At 32.4% G+C, this 27,772-nt stretch overlaps 4 protein-coding genes across 5 annotated transcripts; 1 reads left to right on the top strand and 3 right to left on the bottom strand.

Moving 5' to 3' along the window:
- Nucleotides 1-669: 669 nt before the first annotated feature.
- On the bottom strand, nucleotides 670-7,233 carry LOC105639932 (glycine-rich domain-containing protein 1). 2 transcript variants are annotated; one of them, XM_012224137.4, is made up of 9 exons: nucleotides 7,055-7,233; nucleotides 6,533-6,704; nucleotides 5,944-6,061; nucleotides 5,594-5,848; nucleotides 4,436-4,891; nucleotides 2,859-3,397; nucleotides 2,182-2,380; nucleotides 1,650-1,805; nucleotides 670-1,553 (listed from the first exon to the last, which is right to left on the bottom strand). In XM_012224137.4, the coding sequence occupies exons 2-9, from the start codon at nucleotides 6,688-6,690 to the stop codon at nucleotides 1,032-1,034; spliced, it is 2,403 nt and encodes an 800-aa protein (XP_012079527.1). In that variant the 5' UTR covers nucleotides 6,691-6,704; nucleotides 7,055-7,233; the 3' UTR covers nucleotides 670-1,031. The 2 variants fall into 2 exon arrangements, with proteins under 2 accessions (XP_012079527.1, XP_012079528.1); XM_012224138.4 differs by having other exon boundaries at nucleotides 6,533-6,735; nucleotides 7,055-7,196.
- Nucleotides 7,234-8,283: 1,050 nt separating this feature from the next.
- Nucleotides 8,284-12,870, bottom strand: LOC105639933 (heat shock 70 kDa protein, mitochondrial). Its single transcript, XM_012224139.4, has 6 exons — nucleotides 12,711-12,870; nucleotides 11,247-11,323; nucleotides 11,090-11,168; nucleotides 10,412-10,978; nucleotides 9,713-10,333; nucleotides 8,284-9,133 (listed from the first exon to the last, which is right to left on the bottom strand). The coding sequence occupies exons 1-6, from the start codon at nucleotides 12,783-12,785 to the stop codon at nucleotides 8,519-8,521; spliced, it is 2,034 nt and encodes a 677-aa protein (XP_012079529.1). The 5' UTR covers nucleotides 12,786-12,870; the 3' UTR covers nucleotides 8,284-8,518.
- Nucleotides 12,871-13,776: 906 nt separating this feature from the next.
- LOC105639934 (endoribonuclease E-like protein) lies at nucleotides 13,777-17,231 on the bottom strand. The gene is made up of 6 exons (XM_012224140.4): nucleotides 16,973-17,231; nucleotides 16,612-16,892; nucleotides 16,018-16,183; nucleotides 15,393-15,637; nucleotides 14,628-14,815; nucleotides 13,777-14,531 (listed from the first exon to the last, which is right to left on the bottom strand). Exons 1-6 carry the CDS (start codon nucleotides 17,157-17,159, stop codon nucleotides 14,318-14,320), a joined length of 1,281 nt encoding a protein of 426 aa, XP_012079530.1. The 5' UTR covers nucleotides 17,160-17,231; the 3' UTR covers nucleotides 13,777-14,317.
- Nucleotides 17,232-21,351: 4,120 nt separating this feature from the next.
- On the top strand, nucleotides 21,352-24,506 carry LOC105639935 (ABC transporter G family member STR2). The gene is made up of 3 exons (XM_012224141.3): nucleotides 21,352-21,834; nucleotides 22,597-23,318; nucleotides 23,519-24,506. The coding sequence occupies exons 1-3, from the start codon at nucleotides 21,352-21,354 to the stop codon at nucleotides 24,504-24,506; spliced, it is 2,193 nt and encodes a 730-aa protein (XP_012079531.1).
- The last annotated feature ends 3,266 nt before the right edge of the window (nucleotides 24,507-27,772 follow it).

Raw genomic sequence — 27,772 nt, 5'->3', positions numbered from 1 at the left:
TGAAATACTCTAGTAATTAGTTGTCTTTCTGACTATTAATTATGCATTCAAAGCTGATTAGGGGTATTATTGACAAAAAAAAAGATAAAAATTTATATTTAACTACTTTCTTGATAAGAGTTTTTTCTGTTTTCTTTAAAGTCAGAGAATGAAGGTAGTAACAATTATTATGATTAAAAGATAATTTTATTTATATAAATTTCCGATTATGTCTATATTAAATAACATATGAGCAATTATTACTTCCTTTGTTCCAAAATATAAGTCGTTTTTGGGTGATTCTCATGTCCCAAAATATAAATCGTTAGGGTAATAAATGATGTCTTTCCTATATTACCATTATTTACATTAAATACAATAAACATTTTTACAAAACTATTGGTTGAGATAAATGATAATTTAGTTAAATTCCTCTTCGACTTTGTTATAATCTAAGAGAATTAATTGCTTCCTTAATTCTTGTACAAAAATTTTAAACAACTTGTATTTTAAGACAGAGAAAGTATATTAGAATAATAAGTAACAATTAATGAGGTTTATCGAAAAATAAGATAAAACCAATAATGGTAATATTTTTTCGTAATAGTTTAAAGAAGTATAAACATTAAACGAAATCAACGGATTAATGATTTGTTTGATAATAGTGCGAGTTTAATTAAACAAAGAGAGTTCAAATGAAGTTGGGATTTATATAATCTATTGAAATTCAGAACTGAATACAACTCAAATATAAATCAAATACATACTGATTTTCATGAGTAGTTTTAAGAAATCTGAGTAAAACACAAACATGCACACTGCCAAGTTTCTTTGAATATACAAGTAGCGGATGAAAAGAAACAGAAAAAAGTGGAAGCAGTACCAGCGTGCTTTGTGTAATACAAGGCACTATATGCAGTGAACTTTATTCCTTTGTTACTACTTCACAACACAACACTGTGATTGAGAAGCTTATTAGGATTTTTATTTTTATTTTTTTTGAATTTTAAGTTTTTCTATTTCTTAATGATAATTTATCAATTTCATAAGGATCAAGCAACTACTGCCCCAGCCACCATCATATGTGATTCTATGGGGCAAGTCTCGTTATGGGAGTCATCAACATTGCTTTCATATGTTTTCTCACCACAACCACCTCCACAGCCACCTCCACAGCCACCACTCTTCAACATGCTTCCACATCCACCACCACAACCACCACAACCACTACCGCAACCACCACTCTTCACTATGCTTCCGCATTCACCACCACAGCCACTGCCGCAGCCACTGCCGCAGCCTCCGCTCTTTACCATGTGTCCGCATCCAGAACCACAGCCACTGCCACAGCCTGCACTTTTTATTGCGTCCGAATTCAACTCCATTTTATTTTTTATAGTACTTTGTTTGATTTGTCTGGCATCATAATCTAATCCGCTGACATTTTCCACATTACCATTTAACTCCAAACTTTCTCCAGCAACAATGAAGCCCCCATATCCTTCAGCCTTCAAAATATCAGTAAGTATAAAGGCTGAAATGATTGCAGGCAACACCAACCATTCTTCTTTCACCTGTTAATTTGTTTTAAATTTAAGGAAATGAACCAGGGCAAGATCAGGCTCTAGCTAGGAATTTCACTCAAATTTGACGAGAAGGCAATGTCATACCTTGACAGACCCAGACTTCAAGTCGAGCAACGCTACTGCTTTGCCATATGGATCCTCTGCAGAAAATTCAACTGCAGTCATAAACTCCTGTTCATTTCTCTGCTTCTCAAAGTGTTTGGGCTCGAAATCCAGTTTTCTGCCCTGAAAAATTTTTATCTGTAACAAGAAGATCAGTACAATGAATGATCTGATCACCACTTGGACCAGAACAAAGAAGACTATGCTCAGCCGAAGAAAATTACAAAATAAATATGTAAACTTGTAAAGGACTGCATATATATACTGAAAGCATGTGAATGTTATCAAAGTTGAGAAGACAAATATGCAACGTAATACAACCAAATCGCAAGCTTCTGGATCAGTTTGACAAACCAAAATGGAGAGATTTCCATGATATAAACAGAAGCATCATTTGTTACCAAATGGATAGAATTATCCATGATTGAAAAGAAAATTTATGAATAAGAATGCATTAAATTCACAGAATATGACCCTCAAAGGAAACAACTGACAGGGAAAAAAAAATTATTACCATCCTACTGCCCATGAGCTCAAAGAGATGACCATCATCATTGGATTTTGTTTTAGGCTGAAGGCACCACTGAGAATCCATCAAAGACCACTGAGTCCCCATAAATTCTGCAAGTATATCTGTTTCACTTGATTTCGTAGCTCCAATTACTTGTTTCTTAAGAATGCCCTGGTCTTTCACCTTTGACTTTGTTGAGTCCCTGGAACATAACTAAGGCTTCAGAATATATGGTAACATACAGCCACTGATATCACATACCATCAGGAAGATGCTCAAACTTAATAAGCATAAATTATTACCAAAGGATTCTAATGATCCATCTAGCATAAATTCCAATGAACACCAACCAAAAGGGTAAGTTCACTTGATTTAGGAAATATAAACTAAAGACCTCTACAGAAGTATACAATAACTCAGCTAAATTACCAATTTACTATGTTGATTTTCAATTTGAGTTTTGGAGAACACGTGAGAAATATATCAATTAGTTTGTCTTTTATGCACCCATAACATTTGAACATTAGATTTGCCTGATATTTAAGTTTGGGTCTGTTTTAGGAGCAACAGTTAGTATTGGAGTAATTTAGTGCTAGTATATGTAATTTTACTCAACACGCAAAGACCTAAAAGGTAGTGTGAAATGCATTTGTTAACAAAAGACATAGGCATGAGGATACCTCATTTGAAGGCTGATGATCTCAGTATCATTTTCAACAATGATGTGTGTCCAGCTATTATCATGTTGAGCCCTTCCAGGAAGAGGGAAAAAACAAGAACTTTTTGAGAATGATCGGGGATGAACCATGTGCAGAACATGTGGTGCTTGAACGGGAACAGTAAATGAGACAGCGATTCTTAAGCAAATTGGCTTCGAGCTCACATTGCCAGAAATGGGCAGTAATTCTACCCATTTTTCCACAGCAAGTTTAGAAACTGGATTTAGGAAGTCTTGCAAAGATAATGAAGCAGTGCCCAGTGTTTTAAATGCCTTGGCTACGAGTAAATTGGAAGGTGAATGTGAAACAAGTTCAAAGAGCAGATTTCCCTTAGGTTCACACTGGAAAGAAGCAACCTGTTTCTCTTTTGATTCTGACAGAATAGTTAATTTCCGCTTAACATTAAAGAATACATCTGGCTGGTTTTTACTAAAAGTAACAAAGAGGGATCCCTTGTGTCCCTGTGGTAAGTTTTTAACTCCCACAATCTCCAGAAGGACCTGAAGAAGTAATAAAACAAACAGGATATATCAGAAAAATAATTGCTTTAATCATGTGGAATTATCAACTAGTATAGATAAACAGACACTACATGGGAACTGAATCCACTGGTGTGATAGTAAAAGAGCTGAGCTGAGTATCATCAAGCTCATGTAAAGGTTGCGTACCTAATTGAGCTTAAATTTTTTTAATCAATTTATGTTATAAATTTAACAATTCACTCAACAAATTATAATATATATGCTAAAAATAAAATAGTACTTATATTTTTTTATGATAAATGTGTAACATTTAATTATTATATTATATTTAAAATTATTCTTTTAGCAGTTAATTTTTTAAAAATATATTAATGCATAAAAACTGCTCCCTCCTTCCCATAATTCTTATCATAATTTACTTTTCATTTGTCCCAAATTTTAGTCCTGTATCCTTTTTTAGAAAAAGAGAATTTTTTAAGTTACTTATTCTATCCTAGTCATTAATTATCATATAATAACATGAATCATTTAATTATTAATAAAAAGAAATATTAGTAAAATACTAAGTAAAAATTACAGTTTAATCATATTAGGTATATTTTCCTAAATTGAGACAAACATAATGGGAAGGAGGGAGTATAAACAAATCTACATATTATCTTAAAGTAGATATATAATTAAATTATATAAGAGTTCACTTGCGAGTCTACAACAAGCCGCTCACGGACCTAGACAAACTGAGCTTTGTGTAGTTCAGGCTTCAAAACAAGCTTGAGTGAGCTTTCACTTAGCCGAGTCCCAAGTAGCTCATGAATGCATGGGCCATTTACAGTCTAAGTAATTGCCCCTTAAACTACCTTTTATTTGATTGAGATTCCCAGCTTATCGGCAGTAGAAGATTTCTGAGTTCATAGGTGTCTAATGACATGAAATGCTAACCAAGTTTAAGCACAAAAGGTTGACATCAGCACCTACTTTTAACTTCCCTCTGGATTGATATTCATAAAAGCAAGAGCGTAAAATGGTTAAACAATAAGAAAGTTGATCGGAAAATACCTCCACAACCTTCACCTCTGGGAGTTGAGTCATCTTCTGAAAGTCATTCGATGCTACTACATCTTTTCTCAAGGTAATTGGCTGGAAAGGAATGGTTGTGAGAGGTGATGGCGAACTTCCTTTATACATTACACCTGCCTTCCAATACCTTAAGCCAAACGTCTCTTCCCACTGCTTCGTAGTTCCAGAAAATCCAGCATCCAGCTTCTTTCCTTTGGTCCTGTCTGAATCCATGTCATCATGCTCCAATATCTTCCCAAGTGCTTCCCCTAAATCTTTACAGTAGGCACTGGGATGCAACTGGTGTGTATGCCAGATAAGATCAATGTCATAAGTTGGAACACAAAAACGTTGAATGGACCTTTCCCTGTTTCTCTTAATTAGATACAGAAAACCCTTATATCTGGCCACAGCTTCTTCAATAAAAACATCATTGTTCATATGGGGTCTAGATACCTGTCATAAATAAAAGTAAAAACACATACATTAAGATAGATGATTAGAAGACGAACCGTGAGATATTCATGTGCAGGTGTGCTAAGCATCATCCATGACTTTTCTAAAATTTGCAGCCATGCATGCAAACTACATTATCTTACAAATGTATAGTGTTTTTAACTTCTTAATGGACATCATAACATGCTATACTTGTACTGGGTGATAGAATTCAGATTATTCAAAGTTCTATTAAGAATAAAAAAAATTTTCATAAATATTACTTCTTTTTATATGTTATTATGCTAGAGAAGAATTAGTCCAAATAAACACTTGAAAGTAAAGAACTTTTCCAAGAATCATCACTTATTTATTTAATAATATTTCTTAACTGAGCTGATTTCAACATCAAGGCATGCTAAATACTTGCAAATCTTTATAATGTTGCTAACAAATAAACTAATCCAATTAAGTCAACCATGGAGGTGGCCATGATGCATGGAGTGTCCCACGCAAATTTTACTAAATTAATCCTGTTGGTGTTTGCCATATTTTAGTAGCCAGTCAAGTGACCATCTCAATTTAAAATACAGTGAATATCATACAAAATATGATTTCAACACAACTATTCTTGCCATATAATCTCAGCTGTTTAACAGATTTTCAATAAATTCAAAAGATTGTAACCTAGGAAGATGGGGAAAAAAAAAAATCTTTTGATACCTGGTAATAGAAAGGACTCTGCCTTTTAACTGCTGAAACCAAATCATATTTGGTGCATTTTTCAGTTGCCAATGACTTTTCGTTGGCAGCTGCCGACAATGATCTCGTCAAGTTAAAGACATAAGGTTCATCTGGATACATCCTATTCCAAATTTCTTCAGTTTGCTTTTTGCAAATTCCTTTAATGGAAGATACAACATTAGAGTTGTCCAGTACCCTTCCATAAAGCTCCTCACAGTCAGTTTTGTATCTTACCTGTCAAAGCCAAGAAACAGAAATTAGCAACTCAACATAAAAAGCAAGCAATTTGTAAATTCATATCTATATAATGTTTTGATTTAGAGTCCTACTGGGTTGAGTCTGTGACAATGCCAAACCCATTCACAATCCAGAGGAACAACCAGTGGCCCTTCAGAAACTGGGGACTCACAATGTGTGGCAAGCAAGGGAAGCCAGCAAGCATTATACCTGAAATTGACACTCCAAAGATCGGAATTTTAAAACAAACATTTCACTTCCAATCAGATCTGATATGGAAAGAGAAGCCACATAATTACTAAACAAATCAAATAACCAAAATTTAAATCCATGACTATTCCTGATAAATATTCACACGCATTAGGGAAAGAATAACATTCCCATTTAACTTAAAGGTGGAGTCGAAACTCTTTTCTAACTTTGAAAATTATTTCAAACATCAAGTACACCACCAGATACAGATATACAATTGATATTATAAAATTATGAGCAATTCTTAACTTAAATACCCTCCGATTCCCAGAATTAACTTATGCTGTGAAATAGCATAAGAAAAATAGAAATCTGATCATATCATTCTACATTGACATACAAAAATCGAATACCAGAAAAAATCAAAAATAAAGATGAACCCAACCCATAAAAATGGAGCTGAAGGAAATTTGATTATCAGGTGCATACCTATAGATGGCGCGTTCAAGAGTAGGGCCTTCATAGAGACATCGATTCTTATCAACAGCAGCAAGGAACTGAAGCTGCTGTTTGGCTGCAGCCAGAAGGTCAATACTTATTGATATCTTTTGTGCTGCAAGCCATTCTAACTCTTGTTCCTTCTCCATCTCTCAATTATTACCTAATTGAATAATTAATCAGCAACACAGGCTCTGTAGAATTAATGAAAATTAAGGATTATCTTTGTTTGAGCTTTTTTTTCATTTGAACTTGATAATATATTATAATTGAATTAAAGATTAATTATCTAGTCATTAGGATTATGAAAAAAAGAAAAAGAAAAAATTCATTAAGGAATGAAAGGAAAGTAAAAGAAAAGTCAAATTGAATATGGTCTATTCAACATTAGCGCGTTTACAAGTTCCAAACAGAGAAAACTTCAGTGCTTTTTCTTTCCAACCAAACACAATTTGAACATTCTATGCGCTCAAATTCATGTATCAGAAACAAAGTAACTACTTCAAACATTACCAGAAAGTGCAGAGATCTTTCGGTTTTTCAGTCACCGAAGAGACCTAGGGATCGGAGATCGCGAGGAAAATGCTCCGGCGAGAGTGGTAATTTTACGTTTAATTAAGTTATTGACTATAGAGAGGATTTGATGGAAGTTCTTGCTAGTTGCTTGTATTGGACAATGAAGACTGGTACTTATAGTTGCTAGATAGATGCAGTACTTCGTACTACCAAAGAAGCCATTTAAAAGGACCAAAATGAAAAAATGTATTTTAAATGATTCACACGGACAAGCATTATACATGGACGGAATAACTAATAAAAATTTTAAATAATTAAAAATTACTTATAAAAGATAAATTACAAAATATCCTCAATAATTATTTGCAGAAAATTGTAATTTCATATTTTTAAAAACTGCCTTATCCTGACTTTAAAACAAAATAATATTTTCAAACTGTTTCTTGTCATTTTCCATTATTGTATGTATATGACAAAGAGACAAAGGAGTTGCAGATGAGATCATTTGCCATTTTTTCTAATGTATGATTGAATTTTTAGAAACAGAACAATGAATAAGAAACGTGAACAAAGATTGATACATAAGGGTTGCTTATTGTGTTATGCAGGACAAAAATTAAAAAAAAAACAAAATGGTATTATATGTCTTAGCAATTACTTGTACGAAACGTTTAAAGAGGGTTTGTTTTATTATAGTACAAAAAAGAAGTGTAGTACCATATTGATTTAGTACTAACTAAATCAATAGGCAGTGCAGAACTTGTGCTAAGGGAGCTTTTAACTGCAATTGGCAACTGCAAGAAAATATGTTTATTTGAGATAGTTTTTACTTTCTATTAGCATATACATATGCATATGCAAGATTTGAGCTCAACTTGTCAAAAGTACACTTGGATTTGAAGTCTCAAGGCTCTTACTTGATTTGATTTAAAAAAATCTAAGTTAAGCTTCACTCATTTAGAGTTTGTAGTAAAAACAAAATTTTGCTAATTGATATATTCAAATTCAAGTTTGACTCGGTAAGCTCTTCCATAGTTTATTTAAAATGAACCGTTCGAAATCTCTTTTTAGTGAACTATAAACCTAAGAAATTTACTAAACATTCTTGTTGAAAGTTGAAACAACCACAGCCTTCAAACAAGAATATGTGGTTATTCCAGTTGCACACTTCACAAGTTATGTTAAATATTTGAAAGTTCTAAAAGAAGAGAGAAAAAATTGCTGACTTCACCAGACAAATTTTAATCATCATAAATATGTGAACGCATTTTAACATTGAACAAGAGAAAAAAATGCTGAGCTCCATTGGACATTAGTTCTTCAAGAAATCAAGATGAATGAAGAGAAAATGAATAGAAACTTATACAAAGCATATGACTTAGTGAAGATCAAAACTTTAAGATAGACCTCAAGCTATGAAATAAAAAATTATACGAGAAAAGACACAAAATGTATCATTCTCTATTTCCTGGCCTCCTTATATTCTGCTTCTGGGGTTTGATCTCCTCCTTGAGATCCTTCAGAAGGAGTAGAGCCTTTAGACATATGCTCTCCAATCTTTGAAACAGCCTTATTTGCATTGTCAAGCTTTGCCTTGATTTCATCAATATTTTCACCAACCAATGATGTTCTCAAATCTGCAACAGCAGTCTCTATCTCTGCTACGATCTCACCTGGAATCTTGTCCCTGTATTCTCCTAAGCTCTTTTCGATGCTGTATATGGTTGTATCAGCACTATTTCTCAAATCAATCAAAGTTTTTCTTTCCTGGTCTTTCTGGGAATGCATCTCAGCCTCCTTTACCATTCTTTCAATCTCATCGTCTGAAAGACCTGAAGATGATTTAATTGTAATTTGCTGCTCTTTCCCTGTTGCCTTATCCTTGGCCGAAACAGTAACAATTCCATTGGCATCGATGTCAAATGTCACTTCTATCTGAGGCATTCCTCTAGGTCCAGGGGGGATACCGGCAAGCTCAAACTCACCCAGAAGCTTGTTGTCAGCTGCCATTTGACGCTCGCCTTGAAGCACTTTAACTCCTACCTGAGTCTGATTGTCGGATGCTGTAGAGAATACCTGGAATGACAATTGGCACATAAGATTTTATCATTATCAGAACTACATTTAAACTAGAAAGACACGTGCTCCTGCTACATTCTTGTGCAAATATAGTTAAACACTACAGCATAAGAAACTTCTTGATTAGGTGCCCATGCCCTAGTAAGCTTCAAATTGTTTAAGCTCCAAAAGTTCAAGCCCAATTTATATGACAAACAAGAAATGTTCTCATAATAATAGTTGCTAATGCATTTTAATATGCATCCAATCAAGACTGATATAGAAAAAGTAGGTAAAAAAAAAAATCTCTTCTCAAGTGTCCAAAATATACGGTGGTTTCATGATTCAGGTAGCAAGCTGGATATACAAAAACAAATCCATTATGCAAACTAAAACTTCGAGTAATGTTTGGTCAAATATGGAGCTCTCATACTACGTCTGTTTTTGCTCACAGGCAATTCAATTTAGAGTTTATATGTTGTTTTTCAGAAGGGAAGCTAGTATTCCATTATAAAGTAATAGTAAATGCAGCAATTTATAGCCCTTTTTACCTTCAATATAATATTTCAAGATTATTAAAGCAAAAAAGATACCAACCTGAGATTTCTTTGTCGGGATGGTTGTATTTCTGTTGATTAACCTGGTGAAAATTCCACCAAGTGTTTCAATACCAAGTGACAGAGGAGTAACATCTAGCAGGAGAAGTTCCTTAACATCACCACGAAGGATACCTCCTTGAATTGCAGCTCCCATTGCAACTGCCTCATCAGGATTAACCCCTTTGCTGGGGTTCTTCCCGAAAATTTCAGCAACTATCTGTTGCACCTTGGGAACACGGGTCATCCCTCCGACAAGCAAAACTTCATCCACATCATTGATAGATATACCAGCATCCTTCAAACAGTTCTTGCATGGGTTTTTCGTCCTGTCAATTAAGTGATTCACCAAACCCTCAAACTTTGATCTGGTTAAAGTCATATTAAAATGTTTTGCCCCAGAAGCATCAGCAGTTATAAATGGCAGGTTGATATCAGTCTGTGATGTAGATGAGAGTTCAATTTTGGCCTTTTCAGCTGCTTCCCGGAGCCTTTGCAGAGCAAGCTTATCCTTTGACAGGTCAATTCCCTCAGTGGTCTTGAATTCACTAACTAAGAAATCCAGTAAAGTGTTATCAAAGTCTTCACCTCCCAAGAAGGTGTCTCCATTTGTTGCTTTGACCTGAAAAAGAGACATTACCGACTTGGACAAAGAAAAGATTTAACAAGCAAATATCTACGTAAATAACAAGATACACACCTCGAATACACCATTTGAAATTTCTAAAATGGAAACATCAAAAGTTCCACCTCCAAGATCAAAGACTGCAATGATACCTTCCTTATTATTTGAACCATAAGATAAAGCAGCAGCAGTTGGTTCATTAATAATTCTCAGAACTTCTAAACCAGCAATTCTCCCAGCATCTTTTGTTGCTTGACGCTGTGCATCATTAAAATAAGCTGGAACTGTGATCACAGCTTTGGATACTGTTTTCCCAAGATATGCCTCTGCAGTTTCTTTCATCTTGGTGAGAACAAATGCACCAATTTGGCTTGGGGAATATTTTTGTCCGTTGGCTTCAAGCCATGCATCTCCATTGGGAGCTTGAACAATCTTATATGGAACCATGTTTATTTCTTTCTGTGTCTGGGGATCATTGAATTTTCTTCCTATAAGACGTTTGGTTCCAAAAAGTGTGTTTGTTGGATTTGTCACAGCCTGACGTTTGGCCGGCGTTCCGACGATCAACTCATTATCTTTGCTGAAGGCAATGACTGATGGTGTGGTCCTAGACCCTTCAGCATTTTCAATAACTCTGGCATTCTACGCAATCATATTACAAAATTGAGTATAATTACCAAGGTAGCATGAAAGGAATTTCAATTAACTTGTGATAGATGACAAAAAAAACAAGTGAACAATAGGGCAACGGACCTTTCCTTCCATCACTGAAACACATGAATTGGTGGTACCCAAGTCAATACCAATAACTTCATTGGCAGGAGGTCTTGAACTGCATCATCAACAAATAAAAGTTTCAGCAACTGATAACAGCAATGAGACGAAGCAAAGTGAAAAACAATAGCAGTACCTAAAAGGTCTGGCCAACAATGTCCATTTGCTAACCAAAGGTGATGAGGCCAATGATGTCTTTGCATTTCCAGTCAACTGCAGCAGCATACATGAGTTATCAATTACCTTTGGCATCCAGTTTCAATTTACCACTACAATGACATTAAGATCCCATTGCAAAGAATATCACATTGCATTTCATAGAATTATGATTATTGAATGATCCTGAAACACAAGCGAAGATTCGCTATGGGTTTATAGTATTTCATTTTCACAACATGAAAACAGTATTGGTAATCCAGTTGGACGAACAATGGGTTCTAATCCAGGCTCATCCCCAAAGTACAAAAACAGAGAAAAAATAATATGAAGGTTCTTCAGCATTTTAAATAGAGTTACTTCAAATAAGAAAACATAAAGCACAACACTGTGCAAGTGCAATAATCTAATTAACAAAGCAAGACTTTTCATTCTTAAAACGAATACACAATCAAGGCAAAATCACTTTTAAAGAAAAACCAAACGTTTAGTATGTTCATCAATTTTAGCTAGCCTGTTGATTTACTGAATACATTCCAGCTTTGGGATTCTGGTGTCAATTTATAATCAACTCTTGTACTGACTTTATTTGAATGGTTTCTAGCATTAATAGATGCATAATCCCTGCTTTGCACATTTTCCTATTCTAAAACAAAAATGGGACATTAGCATTCTTTTTGGCATAATAAATAAACATCCATGTTATGTTAGCGTCTATTGATGAATAATGTATAGCATTCAGTTTAATCTTTTACACCACATTATATTCATCTAGGATTATTGTCCCTAATTTAAATGCTTTGAAATAGCATTGTATGTTGTATTGCTGATATATGAATCACAGAGCATATTTATGTAGGAAATACAAACTATAACTGATATAATTTGGGTACATTTGAACTTGAAATATTTGAATATGGAATAAATCAGATTGTGAATCTCTACAAATTTGCAACAGAAATATTGCTATCCCAACACCTAATACATCAAAATGGGTATATTCATAAAACCAACAGGTGGAGCTAAAATTGGCTAGAAACTAAACTATGAAACTCTTGGAACATTAGAAACCATCTAACTGATTACCGGACTTCACCCATTGACCACCTGATTATAAGGAGACAACAATCAGCAATCAAAACAGCTTTCAAGCCCAATCATATAAGCAAAAGCTTGAGACTCAAAAATTATAATCCAAAAGCCAAATTACACTCAATTTTCTTCACTCAGAAAAATAAATCTGCTCCTTTTTTTTTTTTTTGTGGGTTAAATGCTAAGGCATTAAAACAATAACCTAACTTGTGATTATGTACAACATAAACATAATTAGTAGCTAACTTAACACCTTAACACGGTGAAGAATCTCAACACAAACACGTACATAATACATATTATGACTAGTCTAACAAAAAATGAGAAACAGAGAGTGGGAGATAGAACATACGGATCTGTAAGCATGAAAGGTAGAAGAAGGAAGATCAGCACGCCGGAGAGAGCGGAGGAGCAGAGAAGTGGCCATTTATGGAGTATACCTTCTTTTCTGGTGTTGAGACTTGAGAAGGGAGGGGTTTAAGGCCAGGGTTTTAGGGGCTACACTTAAAACGTAAGAATTCGTGAGTTAGGGGTTTGTTTCAAATGACTGAAATGACATTTTTAGCCTTGTATTTTGAAGAACTGGGTGAGATTGGGAGGGTAAAGTGGGAAAATCGCGTAGCGTTCGTGGGCAACAAGCTAGAACGAGCAGACATTTGAAATGTTCAACATTTTAATTGTCTGTACCAACCAAAAGCACATTTTAATTGGGCTGTATAAGAGCCCATCATTTCAACCTATTGAAATTACTTATGAATTATAATTTTAAACAACATTTTTAATTTATTTATGATCAGCAGTATATTAAACTAAATGGTTTTTTTTTGACACGTACATAAAATGGTTCTCAGATAAAACTCTCTCGAACCAAGAGATTCTAAATTTCAAATCTCTTAACTAAATCGAATTATCTTTAGATTCATATTAAAAGAAAAAAGATTTAAAAAAAAAAAATCAACTTCTCAACTCCTAACCTATCTTTGATCGGATCAAGTAGACGTTTGCAACAAAGTTAACTGATTTTCACCACGGTAATGAAGTTTTTGAATCAAGCCAATTATACAATTATGATGATTTGTTAAGAATAATTTCATCTTCATATTTTAATTTTAAGAGATTGTTTTGATAAATAATCTGTCTCTGTGATAAACATTCCAGGGGTAGAAGAAACATAAAATGAAAAAATAATTATATCCAACACTGTGTTCAGCAATAACTTTAATAAATTTTAAAAACTTGAATATGATGAATTAACTTCAAAATTTGTGCAATTTCAAATGTAAGCTATACTTTAAATCCTAAATTTTGAATCCATTATTGCTGGGAAATGAACTTTAAAAATAAAAGAAAAAAAAAAAAAGATTGTCATTTTACAAATTTCTAGCGACAAAATTGCAGAATGTATTAAGCAGACTATATTCAAGTGCAAAAACAATAAAATCACTTGGATTGAGAGTACAAGGGATACAAAACTAATTCTTAAACATCTCAACCAAATAGATAATAGATGCATATAACAAATCCCAATAAGTTTAAGACTAAACATCAACTGAGCTATTAAAAGGTAACCTCTGTCTTTTTATATGATGGGAAGAATCCCCAACTCTATGGCGCCAATCCGAGGCAAATCGAGTTTACTGTCATTACCGATTCATGAAGATATAGCACATTGCAACTAGGTCATCAATGTAAGAATTCCGGTAGCAGACATCCCCAAGAGAAATGAAATAAAAACCTCACAAGGAGAATTCCTACTTAAGAAGAAATATTAGGCCTTCCACATACAGTCACAAAATCTCTTGAGAGTTTCACTTTCTCTTTGATTACATGCAGAAAAGCCTTTGGTTGTTGGCTTGACAATTATCAGTTCGAGGGTTCATCTTAAAAACTTAATTTCCAGATTAGAAGTACAACTGTACAAGAACATAGAAGAGGCATCAATAAAAACTGAATGGGACCTCATAAATCCTCTGATTGGTTTTCCTCTTCTGTTTGCGTTCGGAATGTGGTTTTATCTAAGTATTCCTCTTCGATAGTTTCTTTTAGGATGAACAGCCTTTGAATGACAACAGGTTGAGTCATTTGCTTGGCTTCCCTGATGTCAGTTTCCTCTTTATTGAGATGGTATGCGTCAAGCATGATCTTTATCCACTTATGCAGTTCCTTTGGAGTACTGCCAACCACAAAAGTGTATCATAACAAAACAAGTCATATAGCTAACATAACAACCAAACTCTGTAATTACTAAGGAACTAAAATGCTCGCTTACGTGTATAATGCATAAGGGTCCTTGGCTTCATGTTCATCACCTGGGCAGAAAACTGTTGCTAATGCCGAGAATCGCTCCTCAGGATCTGCAATGTTCAGCAAATGCTTAAGCAGCTTTATTTCTTTTGGAGCAATGCTTCTAAGACTGCTCTTTGTGGCTTTATATATACGATACATTATCTCTTTGGCCTGAAATCAAATGCCCAAATTCAACTTTGTGAGAATGAGAAAACCAGCACATAAAGCTCAAATAAAACAGAACAAGCATGAGTAGAAAAAAAAAATAACAAAATAAACTAAATGTAAGCGACTTTGTCTCAAGTCCAGAGCCCTAAAGAATCATGAGTTCTGGACAAGAGAAGAGCTGTTTGATGTTTTGAGGGCAGATATATTCATTTTTGAATATAACACAAACTTGAAATTGTTTAAGTTCAGTATATATTGCATGCTAGGTTTCATTAGCTTTTTTATTCTCTGAAAGCCATTGAATTCAATACTACATTTTTAAAGGTTCAACAACTCTCTAAACACATCAGTGCATCAAGATTCTAGTCCAAATCTACCACAAAAAGGAATGATGTAGCTTCTGTTATCTAGAGGAGGAAAAAGGATGAACTTATAATCTGGAAATACTAGACAGAAAAGTACTTGCTCATGCAAAATGTGATACATTGATTTGTTGGGAAAAAAAAGTAGAAGAAGAAGAAAAAGGAAGAAACAAGATCTGGTTAAGAGATGATAGTTAACAGAAGGTTCAAATTTATACCTCATTTTTCACATTAGGAGAATCTTTTGCTGCTGCCCAAGTACTGTTTATCAATAGGATCAACGAAGAATCAAGTTCCTTTGCTTTGGCTAGGCTTTTGATCTTTTCACATGCTGCATCCACTGAAGGAGAGTTAAGGATGTCATCAAATTTGGCCTGTGCAGTATCTAACGTTCCTACATACTCCAATGTCTTGTCAAAGGCACTGACAGCAGACAAGCATCTAGCCCCTAGCCTGGCCATTGCTGTTCAAACAAAAAGATATCCACATCAAATGCATGAACTCAAGCAAGCCATACAGATAATCATTTTTCTTCCAGTTAAATTGTTATAAAGCATCAAGGCAACTCCAGCTTACTAGGAAACAAATTGATCGTATGACTCGTTCCTATTTTGAAAGAGTTCTTTGTGCATATACTTTCTAATCTACAGAATAGTAAGCTTCAATATTGCCTTTATTTATTATATGCTACAGAGAAAGCATATGCAACCATTCATCAAAAGAAAATTCACCAAATGAAGCTATATCATCTAAATAGTTCAGCCAAAATGTAGAATTAAGAAATTATCAATTAATCCATCAAACAAAACCAAATATTAGACATCAAAATTCCAAAGAAATTACCATCACGATCCTCCAATGCATCATAAGTTTCTGAAAGAAGGTTTAAGTGACGAAAGAACTCCCCAGTGAAGTCTTTGCGCCGCTTTGTGACAATTGCATTTAGGTCAGTTGGATTGTCCTCAATTTCTTTAAGAAGTGCAGAATGTTTTTCCATTTCTTCATCAATCTGCAATGCTCATTCCTGAGTACACAGAATCAAAAGAAGCTCTCTAAACCCAAAAGAGTATCTATATCTCTATTTGGTCATTAGAAAAAATGAAGCAAAGGAAACATAACTGTATTTTAAACATTACTGCTATGTTTGTTAAGTTATAATGGAATGCTCTAAGGTGTAAATCGAGCATTGAACTAGTAAGCGTGATGGACTCAAATGGATTTTTAGTGTAATCTTAAATGCATTAGAATACATGAAGCTAATTGAATACCAAACGTAGCCAATAATTATATTTAGCGTTTTCGAACCTCAAGAGAATCAAAATCACTATACTAAATTTCCGCAACTATTTAATGCTTAAATGTGAATTTCTCATTTCTTTGAAACCAAAACAACAAAAAACATATTTCTCGTTAGAGAAAGACACGGCTAAATCATACCCTTCGCACTTTAGCAGCAAGTGAAGTATATTTCTGCTTCAAAGTTGGATCAGTCTCCATATCAGCTCTTGTTTGGCACCTACAATAGAATCGTTCCCTATACTTTTTCCAATCTTCCCTAAACACCAAATACTTTCTCCATTCTTTGACTCTGGGCTTCTCATTCAAGAACACATCAATCATCTTATCGCAAAATTGGGTAATAGTGTACCCTTCTGCAACTTCTACCTCCCCTTTTTCTTCCATTTCAACATTTGCAATAAAGTTACTTGCTTTGAAACCTGAACAAACCCATAAAGGTTTTATCTTTTAAAAGCAAAAAAGAAGAATTTAGAGTTAGAATAGAGATACTGGTACTTACTCGTGCTGAATCTGTGAATTCTTGAACTGGTTTTTTGTTTGTTGGGTAGGGAAAGAGAGGGAGAAGATACAGAGTGGAATTTGAAAGTTGGTGGTAGAAATTTATTGTTGAAAGCAGTGGTGGCGTAGAGTGGGGATTGGGTTGTGGAGGTTAACAACTCCGATCCCAAGAAGTTGCGATGGCTCATGGTTTCTTTAGCTTTGGTTTGTACCAGAGTAGGTAGAAAATGCGAACAAAGTTCCGTTGCAGAATTGAACTAGCTCAACTCAAGTACATAAACAAGAGAGGAAAGGATAATGCGTCCAAGCTTAACGACATCGTTTTCTGGCCTTGATAAATATCTTCAGTCTCGTTAAAACGCACCGCATAAACGAGGCATAGGTAGAGCTGTTTTTGGGACGATGTCGTTCGGTTTGAAGCAATAACGGAATCAAACTTAAAAGTGAAGCTTTGAAAACAGTTAAAATCAAATCAAATTATAAAAAAAAATTTTAAACCAAATCAAGTTTTTAATGGCGATTTGATTTTATTTGATTCGGTTTAATTTGTTGAGGTGATATAAAAAAAAGAGATTAAATTTTCTTATTAATTTAGTTAATACGAAAAAAAAAATTAAAACTAACAGAGAAAAATGAATTAATACAAACTATAATATAAAATACACATAATTTTAGTTATAGTTCAAAAATTTTTTAAATTAATTTCTTTGTAATTCTATTCTAAATATGGTGCAAAAAATATTATATATAAAATAAAATATAGTATATATTGTATAAGACGTTAATTAAGCAATTTGTAAATATAAAATTTAAATATTAATTTATTTCTATATTTATGATTAAAAAATTATTAAAAACTATAGTTTTGCTTATGTATAATTATAAATTTGTAAATTTAATATCTGGAATTTTTAAAATTTTTTATTTTCACATATGAATGGAAAATTTTATACAAAATATTTTAAATATATTATGTTTAAGTGGACAACCGGAAATGACAGTAGTAAAATCGCATTGTTGATAATTTTATTTATATTTTAATGGACAATGTATTTATATTTTTATTTGAATTTCATTGAGTTACTATTACTAGTCAAAAAAATTAGCTGTACAACAATGAAATTCCCACTGTAAATGTTTTAATTTTATCATTGGATTTTAATATACGATTGACATTGAAAGTAAAACTGGGAACTGGAAAATTTAATGGATAGGGATGAATAAATTTTGGTCCAGTTCTATTACTTAATTCCCACACTCAGAAAAAATTTGAAAAATTTTCTTTTTATTATTTATTATTCTAAAATCTGTTTAACTCTTTTAAAATAGATTAGCTTCTTTTTGGTTGGATGCTTGTCTTTGGATAGAGGAAGTTCCGCCCTCTATTGAGCTTTGAGCCTTTTGTTTTGCAGGATATGCTTTAATATATTGATCATTTTCATTCTCATATAAAAAAAAAAAAAAAAAAAAAAAAAAAAAAAAAGTGCAATCCTACGAAATCTCTTCACCGAAAGAAGAAAACACAGTATATTACTATAAGTTGGCATGCTAAGATATAATTTAGTGGTAAGTGCATATATAAGTTGGTAACATATCTAAATTTGATTCCTATATATATATATATATATATAAAAGCTAAGCAAATCGACAAGCTCAAATACCCAAAAAAAATGTAAATAAAATAAGAAATAATCCCAATCTGGTTAATTTAATTAACCAAAACCTGAGAATAATTCTGGATTAATAAAAAAATTAACACTAATAGACAAGCAGCTGATATCTGAAACTCAGAAAGCTATGTTGAGAGTTGACAACCGTCATTTCCTCACGAGAGAAGCAACATACATAATTTTTTTTTTTTTTTTTTTTGTGAAAAAAAGAATGAAAACTAATAAAAACATTCCTTTATTTTCTAAAATTCCTCTGGTGGATTCTGTTTGGTGATTTAGTTTTGGCAGTAAAAGATTTGTAGGTTAACCTTGTGGCTTGTTCTTACGTCTTTTAGCTGAAAGATGCTTTGATTTGCCCTTTTCATCAACTATGTCCTACTTATCCCATTTAACTTGAGCAATACCCCATTTACTGATATCATTTATACATATATTTCCATTAAATTCAATGGAAAAACTTAATTATAAGTCTTTCAATTTTTATTTTAATTTTTAGGGCCCTTGAATTTTTCTTTTGTATTTTATTTTTATAACTAGATGTTATAATAGTTGTTAACAGTTTTTTTTTTTTTTTTTACTTCATTGGAGGTTTATAAATCAAAATAACACTTAGTTTATACAATTAGACCATTATTGATTAATTAGCACATTGTTTTAGTAACTGGTAGTTATTGCTACACAATTAATGAATTAACATATTAATACATATTTTTTTACAAGAGAATAAAACAATACGATCCCTGTGATTTGAGGAAATATAATTAATTCGTCCTTATTCTTTAGAAAATAGGTTAAAATATTGTTATAGTTTACTTCCGTCAGACTATAAGGTCCTTTCGTCAAACTATTGCATTTTTTTTGTTAAGTACCTTATAAAAAGACTAAAATACCCCTTATATTTTTAAAAGTACAGGAACAGAGTAGTTATATTTTTCAAACCATAAGAATCGTACTATAATTCTCTTAGTGTAAAATTTTTACTATCTCTTGTTTGACCTATGTATTTTCTTATTAACTTAATGAAAACAATGCAAAATTTTGATAGAAGGACCTAATAATGTAACGGAAGCAAAACATATGGAAAATTATATATTTAAAAAAAAACAAAGATAGACTAATTGTATTTTGCAAATCATAAGAATCGTACTGTTTTTTTTTTCTTTTTTGTAAACTCTTATGTTTACTTTTCAATATATATCTATCTTCCCTCCGTCGCATTTTGTTTGCTTGTTATTTTTTTTTAAATATCCCAAAATATTTACAATGTTTCAAAATTTATATATTTAAATACTTATTTTTCTCATAATAACTTTTATGATTGTTCATTAAATGAACAATTTTTATTAATATCTTAACGAGCTAAAAGCAAAGATGGTAAAATAATTTTTGTTAACTAAATTCTCAATAGGTATGTTTTGTTAAATCATGCAAACAAAATAGAACGAAACGAGTATAATGGTTTAATCCATTAAATATTAAGGGAAATTAATTTTTTAGTCCCTGAGATATAATAAAATTATCTAAGTAATTTTTTTATTTTCGATAAATATTAGGCGTGTCCCTCACGTTTGAGATCTTGATTCCAAGCAGTCCCTCTTTCCATTTTTTCCGTTAAGTCGTACGGAAAGGATAATGAGAGGTGAGAGAGAACTTTCAAAATGACTGAGTTACCCTTTCATCATACATAGCTACAGAACTTTTCAATCGAATTCATAAAAAATGTCCTTCAAATCATGTGCCAGGCCCTTCAACTAGCTTGCTCTTCTTGGTCCGTGTAACTAATATAAAGAATTGATGAGAAAACAAAGCAAATGCATTAATCTCCAAATCACAGACTCATGGATGCTCTGTTCAGTTCTAAAAAAACCACAACATTCAAGTCTCTAAATGGTAGCAGCACATACAGCGGAATTAACAAGATATAGGTGAAGCAGAAAATGAAAAACTTAAGCTAGATACAAATTAGAGTCCAAAAATCAAAGCTTTAGACAAAACAAAGTCGAAAATACAAGATCTGAGCGCTGAACCAAACTGAAACTCAGCCTTTGAGATAACTAGAGTAAAGTAAGGCGGTGGCAGTGGCGATAGAGGAGTTGCAGATTCTGGGGACTCTGAAGATGGTGATGGTGAAAGCGGCGATGGAGAAGATGGCGAGGGTGGGGATGTTAATGGCAGAAGCGGTGCAGGCGAATATGGTGGGGAGAGAGAGAAGGTAAATAGCTTTCATATTGCCCTGGGTATTTTAGTCATTTCCTTATGACTTAAAAGGCCAAAAATCTCAAAATTGAACCAAGGACTACTTAGAAGGACAGAAGCAAACTTGAGGGACGTACGAAATATTTGCCCAAAAATAGTAAATTACTTAGATAATTTTGTCATAACTCAGGAATAAATAATTAATTTCCCAAATATTAATTTGCATGAAATTTGGAAAACAACAACCAAAGCAAAGGGCACAGAGAATAAAGTTAGAGAATACTCGCTAAATTGCAAAATCAAAGGATGAAGAAAACAATGACATTTTATTCTTTTCGATCCAAACAACTCAAAACGGATCCTTCAAAGAAGAAAGCCCTGTACTAACTTTGGATCCATCTACTGAAATCTGCCTCTTAGCTGTTCACTAGATTTTTTTCCTTTTTAACTGCCTTTACGCCCATAAATTTCCAGGCTTTAGACCTTCAAGAAACTATTGATTTGGTCAACCAACATGACGAATAGAAACGGCAGTCATCGTCAGGAAACGGTTATCGACATAGGAAAGCAGGTAAACTTTACCGGGGGACTTGAGTTTTCTAATCTTACTTACACAGTAATAAAGAAAAAGAAAGTTGAAGGAAAATTGTTAAGTCAAGAAGTAGATTTATTGCACGCTATTACTGGCTATGCACCAAAAGGTTGCATCACCGCCGTAATGGGTCCAAGTGGCGCCGGAAAATCTACTTTCTTGGATGGGTTGGCCGGACGTATTGCCAGTGGAAGTTTAAAGGGCAGAGTTTCATTTGATGGAACAGAAATGAACCCTAGCTTGATTAAGAGAAGTTCAGCTTATATAATGCAGGAGGACAGATTATTTCCTATGCTTACTGTTTATGAAACTCTGATGTTTGCCGCTGATTTTCGGTTGGGTCCCCTTTCTAGAACTGATAAGAAGCAGAGGGTGGAGAAGCTTATTGAACAGCTTGGTTTATCAGTAAGTCACTTAATCTTGCTTCTTTATATTATCAGGGATGTCAAATGAGTTCGATTTTACATCAACTATGGTTACAAAATATTCAAAATTAGAATTCTTTGGATTCGAGTTGAGTTAATATTCAAATAACTCAGTAATAATTTGAGTCAAATGACTGAAGTAATAAGTCCAGTCAAGTTCGAATGTTATAATACTATATTCAAATACATCATTCACAAGTTTTTTAAATATCTGAATTTCATATAATAATTTATTAATTATAGTTAAATCAACCTGACTACGAATTGTTGGAATACAACATTAAATTGAACCAAAATTTAGATATTATTATAATACTTAATTTCTGTAATTTTGTAAGGCCTGCTTGAATATCTAAATTTTTCATAATTATAAGCATATGTTATTTTTATATATAGTATGTTAATTGAAATTAATAATTTACTAAAAAACAGGCTCAATATAACTTAAAACATTTGAATCTTCACTTGAGATGTTAATAATAAACTTTTTATTATTAATTAAGTCAAACCCAATTAAGTTCAAGTAATTTAAATTTTTTACATAAAATACAAAAGTCAACATGTTCTTTCGATTAAATTTCAAATCTCAAATTTTGTTTTATTAAATCAAACACGAGTAATATACACTAAATAGATTCAACGCAGTTTGATTAGAACCTGAACCATTGGTTTAAGGCTTAATCTAAAATTTTTTTGAGAATATTAACTGAACTAATTAAGACTTCAAAAATTTTGATTGCAGTCATCAAGAAACACATACATAGGAGATGAAGGTACAAGAGGAGTGTCTGGTGGTGAGCGTAGAAGAGTGTCAATTGGTGTAGACATAATCCACGGACCATCTTTGCTCTTTCTTGATGAGCCAACCTCAGGGCTAGACTCTACAAGTGCACACAGTGTAATCGAAAAGGTTCATAACATTGCAAGATCAGGAAGCACAGTGATCCTAACAATTCATCAACCTTCATCAAGAATCCAAATGCTTCTTGACCATCTGATTATCTTGGCTCGTGGTCAGCTCATGTTTCAAGGTTCTCCAAAAGATGTTAGTCTTCATCTTGGCCGAATGGGGCGAAAAGTTCCCAGAGGTGAAAATTCTATTGAGTATATGATTGATGTTATACAAGAATATGATCGGTCTGAGCATGGAGTGGAGGCTTTAGCTGAATTTGCACTTACCGGAATGAAACCTCCCAAGTTATCCGATGAGGACGTGTCAGTTTCCTCCGTTGCGCTTACTCTGCCTCCAGCCCGGGGGAACAAGAGGCAGACGGAAGGGGCAGGTGGAAGGAGAAATGATGGGAAACGGATTTCTTCACAAACAAGGGCATATGAAACAAATGAGTTTGATAGTAGTATCAGAAGTCCTGCATGGAGTGGTGGTAATAATTTTGGAGTAGTGACAACGTTAAGGTTTACACCTTCTCGCCAAAGGAATGAAAGAAAAGTGCAAAATCCAATGAGGTAAAGTAACTTATTTCATCACTTTTTAATCTTTTATTCTAAATTATAAATTTTAATACGCAGTATAAGTGCGATATACTTTATAACAAATATATTAAAAATTAGAATAAAAGTGTTCGCCCGAAGATAAGCTATCTCAATTTCCACGGGAGTTCGACGTTGAAAAGTGCATTTATTTGAATTGATTATATTTTTTGCAGTTCGACGTCTCCTGGCTACTACACATCCTCGAGAGATATGTTGCCAAACACACCAACACCGCACAGTAGTGACTACACAGTAAATGAAAATGACTACCTAACCCCAACCATTGCTCCAAACAATATGGCAAACCATATTCTCGGTCCAAAATTTGCCAACTCTTTTTTATCAGAAACATGGATTCTAATGCGCCGGAATTTCAAGAACATCAGAAGGACACCCGAGCTTTTCCTCTCAAGACTCATGGTTTTGACCATAATGGGTATTATGATGGCAACAATGTTTATGAACCCTAAACAAAATTCCCAAGGAATAACAAATCGTCTTTCTTTTTTTATCTTTACTGTCTGTCTCTTCTTCTTCTCATCTAATGACGCTGTTCCTGCTTTTATTCAAGAACGTTTCATTTTTGTCCGTGAAACGTCTCATAATGCCTACAGAGCGTCTTCTTATACTATTGCTGGCCTTATAACTTACCTTCCATTTCTTTTACTTCAATCTGGAGTTTATGCAGCCATTGTTTGGAAAGCCCTAAAGCTTCGCGGTCCTTTCTACTATTTCTTGCTGGTTCTTTACGTTTCTTTACTTTCTACTAATTCTTTTGTTGTTTTTGTTAGTTCTATCGTTCCGAATTACATTTTGGGTTACGCATCAGTAATTGCATTTACTGCTTTGTTTTTCTTGTTTTGTGGGTATTTCTTGAATAGTCACGATATACCTATTTACTGGAAATGGATGAACAAGATTTCTACTATGACTTATCCGTATGAAGGATTATTGATGAACCAGTACCAAACAGGAGAGGTTTTTGGGTTTACTTCAACTGGACAACCTATAAATGGAACTGCTATATTAGATTCACTGAAAATCAGTACTGAAGAATCCAAGAAATGGGAGAAGGTGCTTATTATGTTGGGTTGGGCAGTTCTTTACAGGATATTTTTCTATGTAGTTCTTCGATTCTTTTCCAAGAATCAAAGGTCGTAGAAAAAATAAAAAAAGAAGGGAAATTTCTGGAGATTATGTTGATTATATTGATGTTTGAATTAACTATTTTTGACAGACAACTCTGTTTAATTTGTTTAATGAACTTTTCTTAATTATACTGTTCTTTTCTTATTATTCGTTATATTTGAAATTTACAGTCTAACCACCTCGAGAAAATTTCTCTTAAAAAAAAATAATATATTGTATTTTTACTAGTAGATAATTATGTGACTTAGACTAAGACTATATACTATATATTATAGATGTTGTTCAAAAAAATATATATATTATAGATATTAAGAATGATTCATTTTTTCTTTTAGGTTGATAACAAGTCGATTAATATTTTCTTTCAATCAATTTGTACTGGATTAATTAAGTTTTTCTTCAAATCAATTTAATTACTGTATCATCGTATTCGATGTATACAGTCAAAAATTAATTTTTTAAAATATTATTCCTAATAAAACTTAAATCATGGTCAATAAAATAAAAAAATTTTGAATAAATATGATAATATATAAAAGTTGAAATTGAATGCATTTAAAAAGAAATATATAAGCACACCAACACGTAGTCTAGTGGTAAGTGCATTTACGACCTGACTTAAATTCGAATCTCTTCTCCCAATAAAAAAAAGAGATATATACAATTTATGCTGGAAAATTTTAAAAACTAATTAATTATTAACAATATATATGTAATATAGGTCAAAGGCGGGTTGAGAGAACCTTGGCTTATTATATTGCAAATTAAATACTTCAAATTGGTAATTAGCATAGACAAGGATAATTATAATATAGGTGAAATAATGTTAGGTTATAGTATCATTTAATGAAGAGAAAATCTGCCCAATCATTATTAATTAATGTCTGCAGCTATTTATTATTGGATTCATTTCAAAAAGGAATCATTGGTTAATTTTGCAGAATATATACTTTGAATTTTCTAATTAAATTAATTTCAAATGTTGCTTGAATTAAAGTTGAGGTGACATATATGGTATTTTTAAGTATATATATAATAATAAAATAGTGAATGTAAATGACTCTTTAACTCATCGAAACCTATTTCTATTTGCAAAATGGAGGAAAACACAAATACACACTTTCTACTTTCCTTTTCTAGATTTTTAAATAACTAAATATAATTTAATTAAATAACAAAGTCTTTAAGTCATGTTCGTCAACAGCTATTATTTATATTATTTGATTACAAAACATTTATAATAATGTTTAAAACAGTGTTATTGAAATTAGCCAAAATATTGACCTAATTGAAGAACTGGATGGATGAATCATCAATTTAACCAGTTGGTCAATAGTTCAATTCAGTCATAAAAATATAATAATATATATATTTAAATGAATAATTATAATTTTAAATAATTATAATATAATAAAAATATCACAAAGTTAATTCGAGTCAATCAGGTTTTTGCAGATCGATCCGGTTCAATAACGATGGATTAATTGGTTCAACATAGCTCTTCCTTTTTTAAAAGTAAAATGAACCTGCTTTTGAATTTGATATCGATTTTCCAAATTGACTCGCTACGCTTATTTATATTTAATAATTATGGTTTAAAATTTAAGAAAACGAATTATAAAACATTATTCATTATCTTTCATTTAACATTTAATAAAATGCTAATTAAATAATTAACAGCTACTAAAACAATTAATTTTGTGTTACTTTATAAAGTCAAACAAATGCTGTATGACTAGCCTTCTTACTTTCCGTACGAATATAGTCCGTAAGAATATAGTGAGTCAAAGATATGAAATTTGAATATGTTAACTATAAGATTTTCACTAATTTAGCGAATTCAGAAGAGAATTACTCATGCTGTGTAGCTTATAATATCACCTCGATTTATTTGACCTCCTAATAAATTAAAAAAAAGAAGGATTACTATATAAATTCTTTGTTTCCATTTCCCTCTATGCACAGTGAAGTTTACATTAACATTAAGCAGTAGGAAAATTTTTGAAACTTCCTTCTGAATCTACTACTACCTCTTCACCTATAGCACCTTCCACCATCAATATAGCACATTTACGAATTGAAATAAAACATGAACAAACATTATTTTAAAGTTTCCACATATTCAAAAAATTTAAACTCTCAAGTCTCAACTTTGAATCTTTTGCCGTTTCAAAGAGATATTGGAATAGATTATAAATAAAATCATTTCAAAGAAACCCATAAAACAATTAGAAGCTAATTAAATTATTGATGAAGTGTTTGAACCTTGTAAGAACCGCTAAAAAAGGCTTGCCATGAACCTTCACAAGTACACTAAAAACAATTAAAAATTAACTGGTTGCTCCAATGCATAAATTGACCAAATAGAGATTCTTACATTACATGTCAGGTCAGAAATTTCTCTATCTTTCCAATCTGTCAAAACACAGCCTTCCAATAAGCTGCTAATAAGATTACAACTCATTGAAATTGTCAATAATTGTTATAAGTCGTAACTGACACATAATTTTAGGCTGATGATCCATAAATATTCTTATTTTTAGTGTAATATTAATATTAAAAAACAATGGTAAAATAACTCATTTTGGATTAGATTAAATTAAGGTGCAAAAGATGTTCCAATTTAAAAACATATTCTAGTCATGGCAGTTGAATGATTATCGAGATTATATTTAAGTTAGGTAGGGCTTTCATGGAATTTCACTATATTCAAGTATATTTTGATAGATAAGCTATTATTTTCAATTTTCAAATAATTATAAGCATGAGCTTATGCCGTATGTAGGTTCTTTCTTAATATTAATTAATATTTTATTAAATATCAATTAACTTTTACTTGAAATTTTAATTTTAATAATTTAGAAAAAATCTTTATCGAGGCACAAATTAAAATTAAGTTTGTTTGGCAAAATTAATTATTTTAATAACCATTAGCTATTTTAATAGCTTTCAATTGTTTAACTAGCATTTCATCCAACTTCTCGTAATCCGCTCCCTCAAACTCTGAACACTACTATATATCTACTATATATGAAATATGCCACCGAACATTATAAATAATAAAAATAGTGTTTTGATCCTGAAAAGTTGTTAGCCACGCTGGCCTTAAGCTTTAAAGAAACCACTGTAGCAAGGAAACGGAAACTCGAAAAAATGAAAAGCCAACACTAAAAAATGAAATTTTGAATACGACTTTATACAGTGAAACAACATTCTACATGCGAAAACGTTTCCCAAGGCATTTCTATATATGCATCATTGACCACAGCAAATTAAAT

The sequence above is a fragment of the Jatropha curcas genome, chromosome 3 (genome assembly GCF_041381405.1).
Source record: "Jatropha curcas cultivar XTBG-Jc1 chromosome 3, XTBG_Jcur_1.0, whole genome shotgun sequence".
Classification (NCBI taxonomy): domain Eukaryota; kingdom Viridiplantae; phylum Streptophyta; class Magnoliopsida; order Malpighiales; family Euphorbiaceae; genus Jatropha; species Jatropha curcas.
Note: the sequence above shows the minus strand (reverse complement) of the source record. Positions and strands in the feature narration are given on the sequence as shown.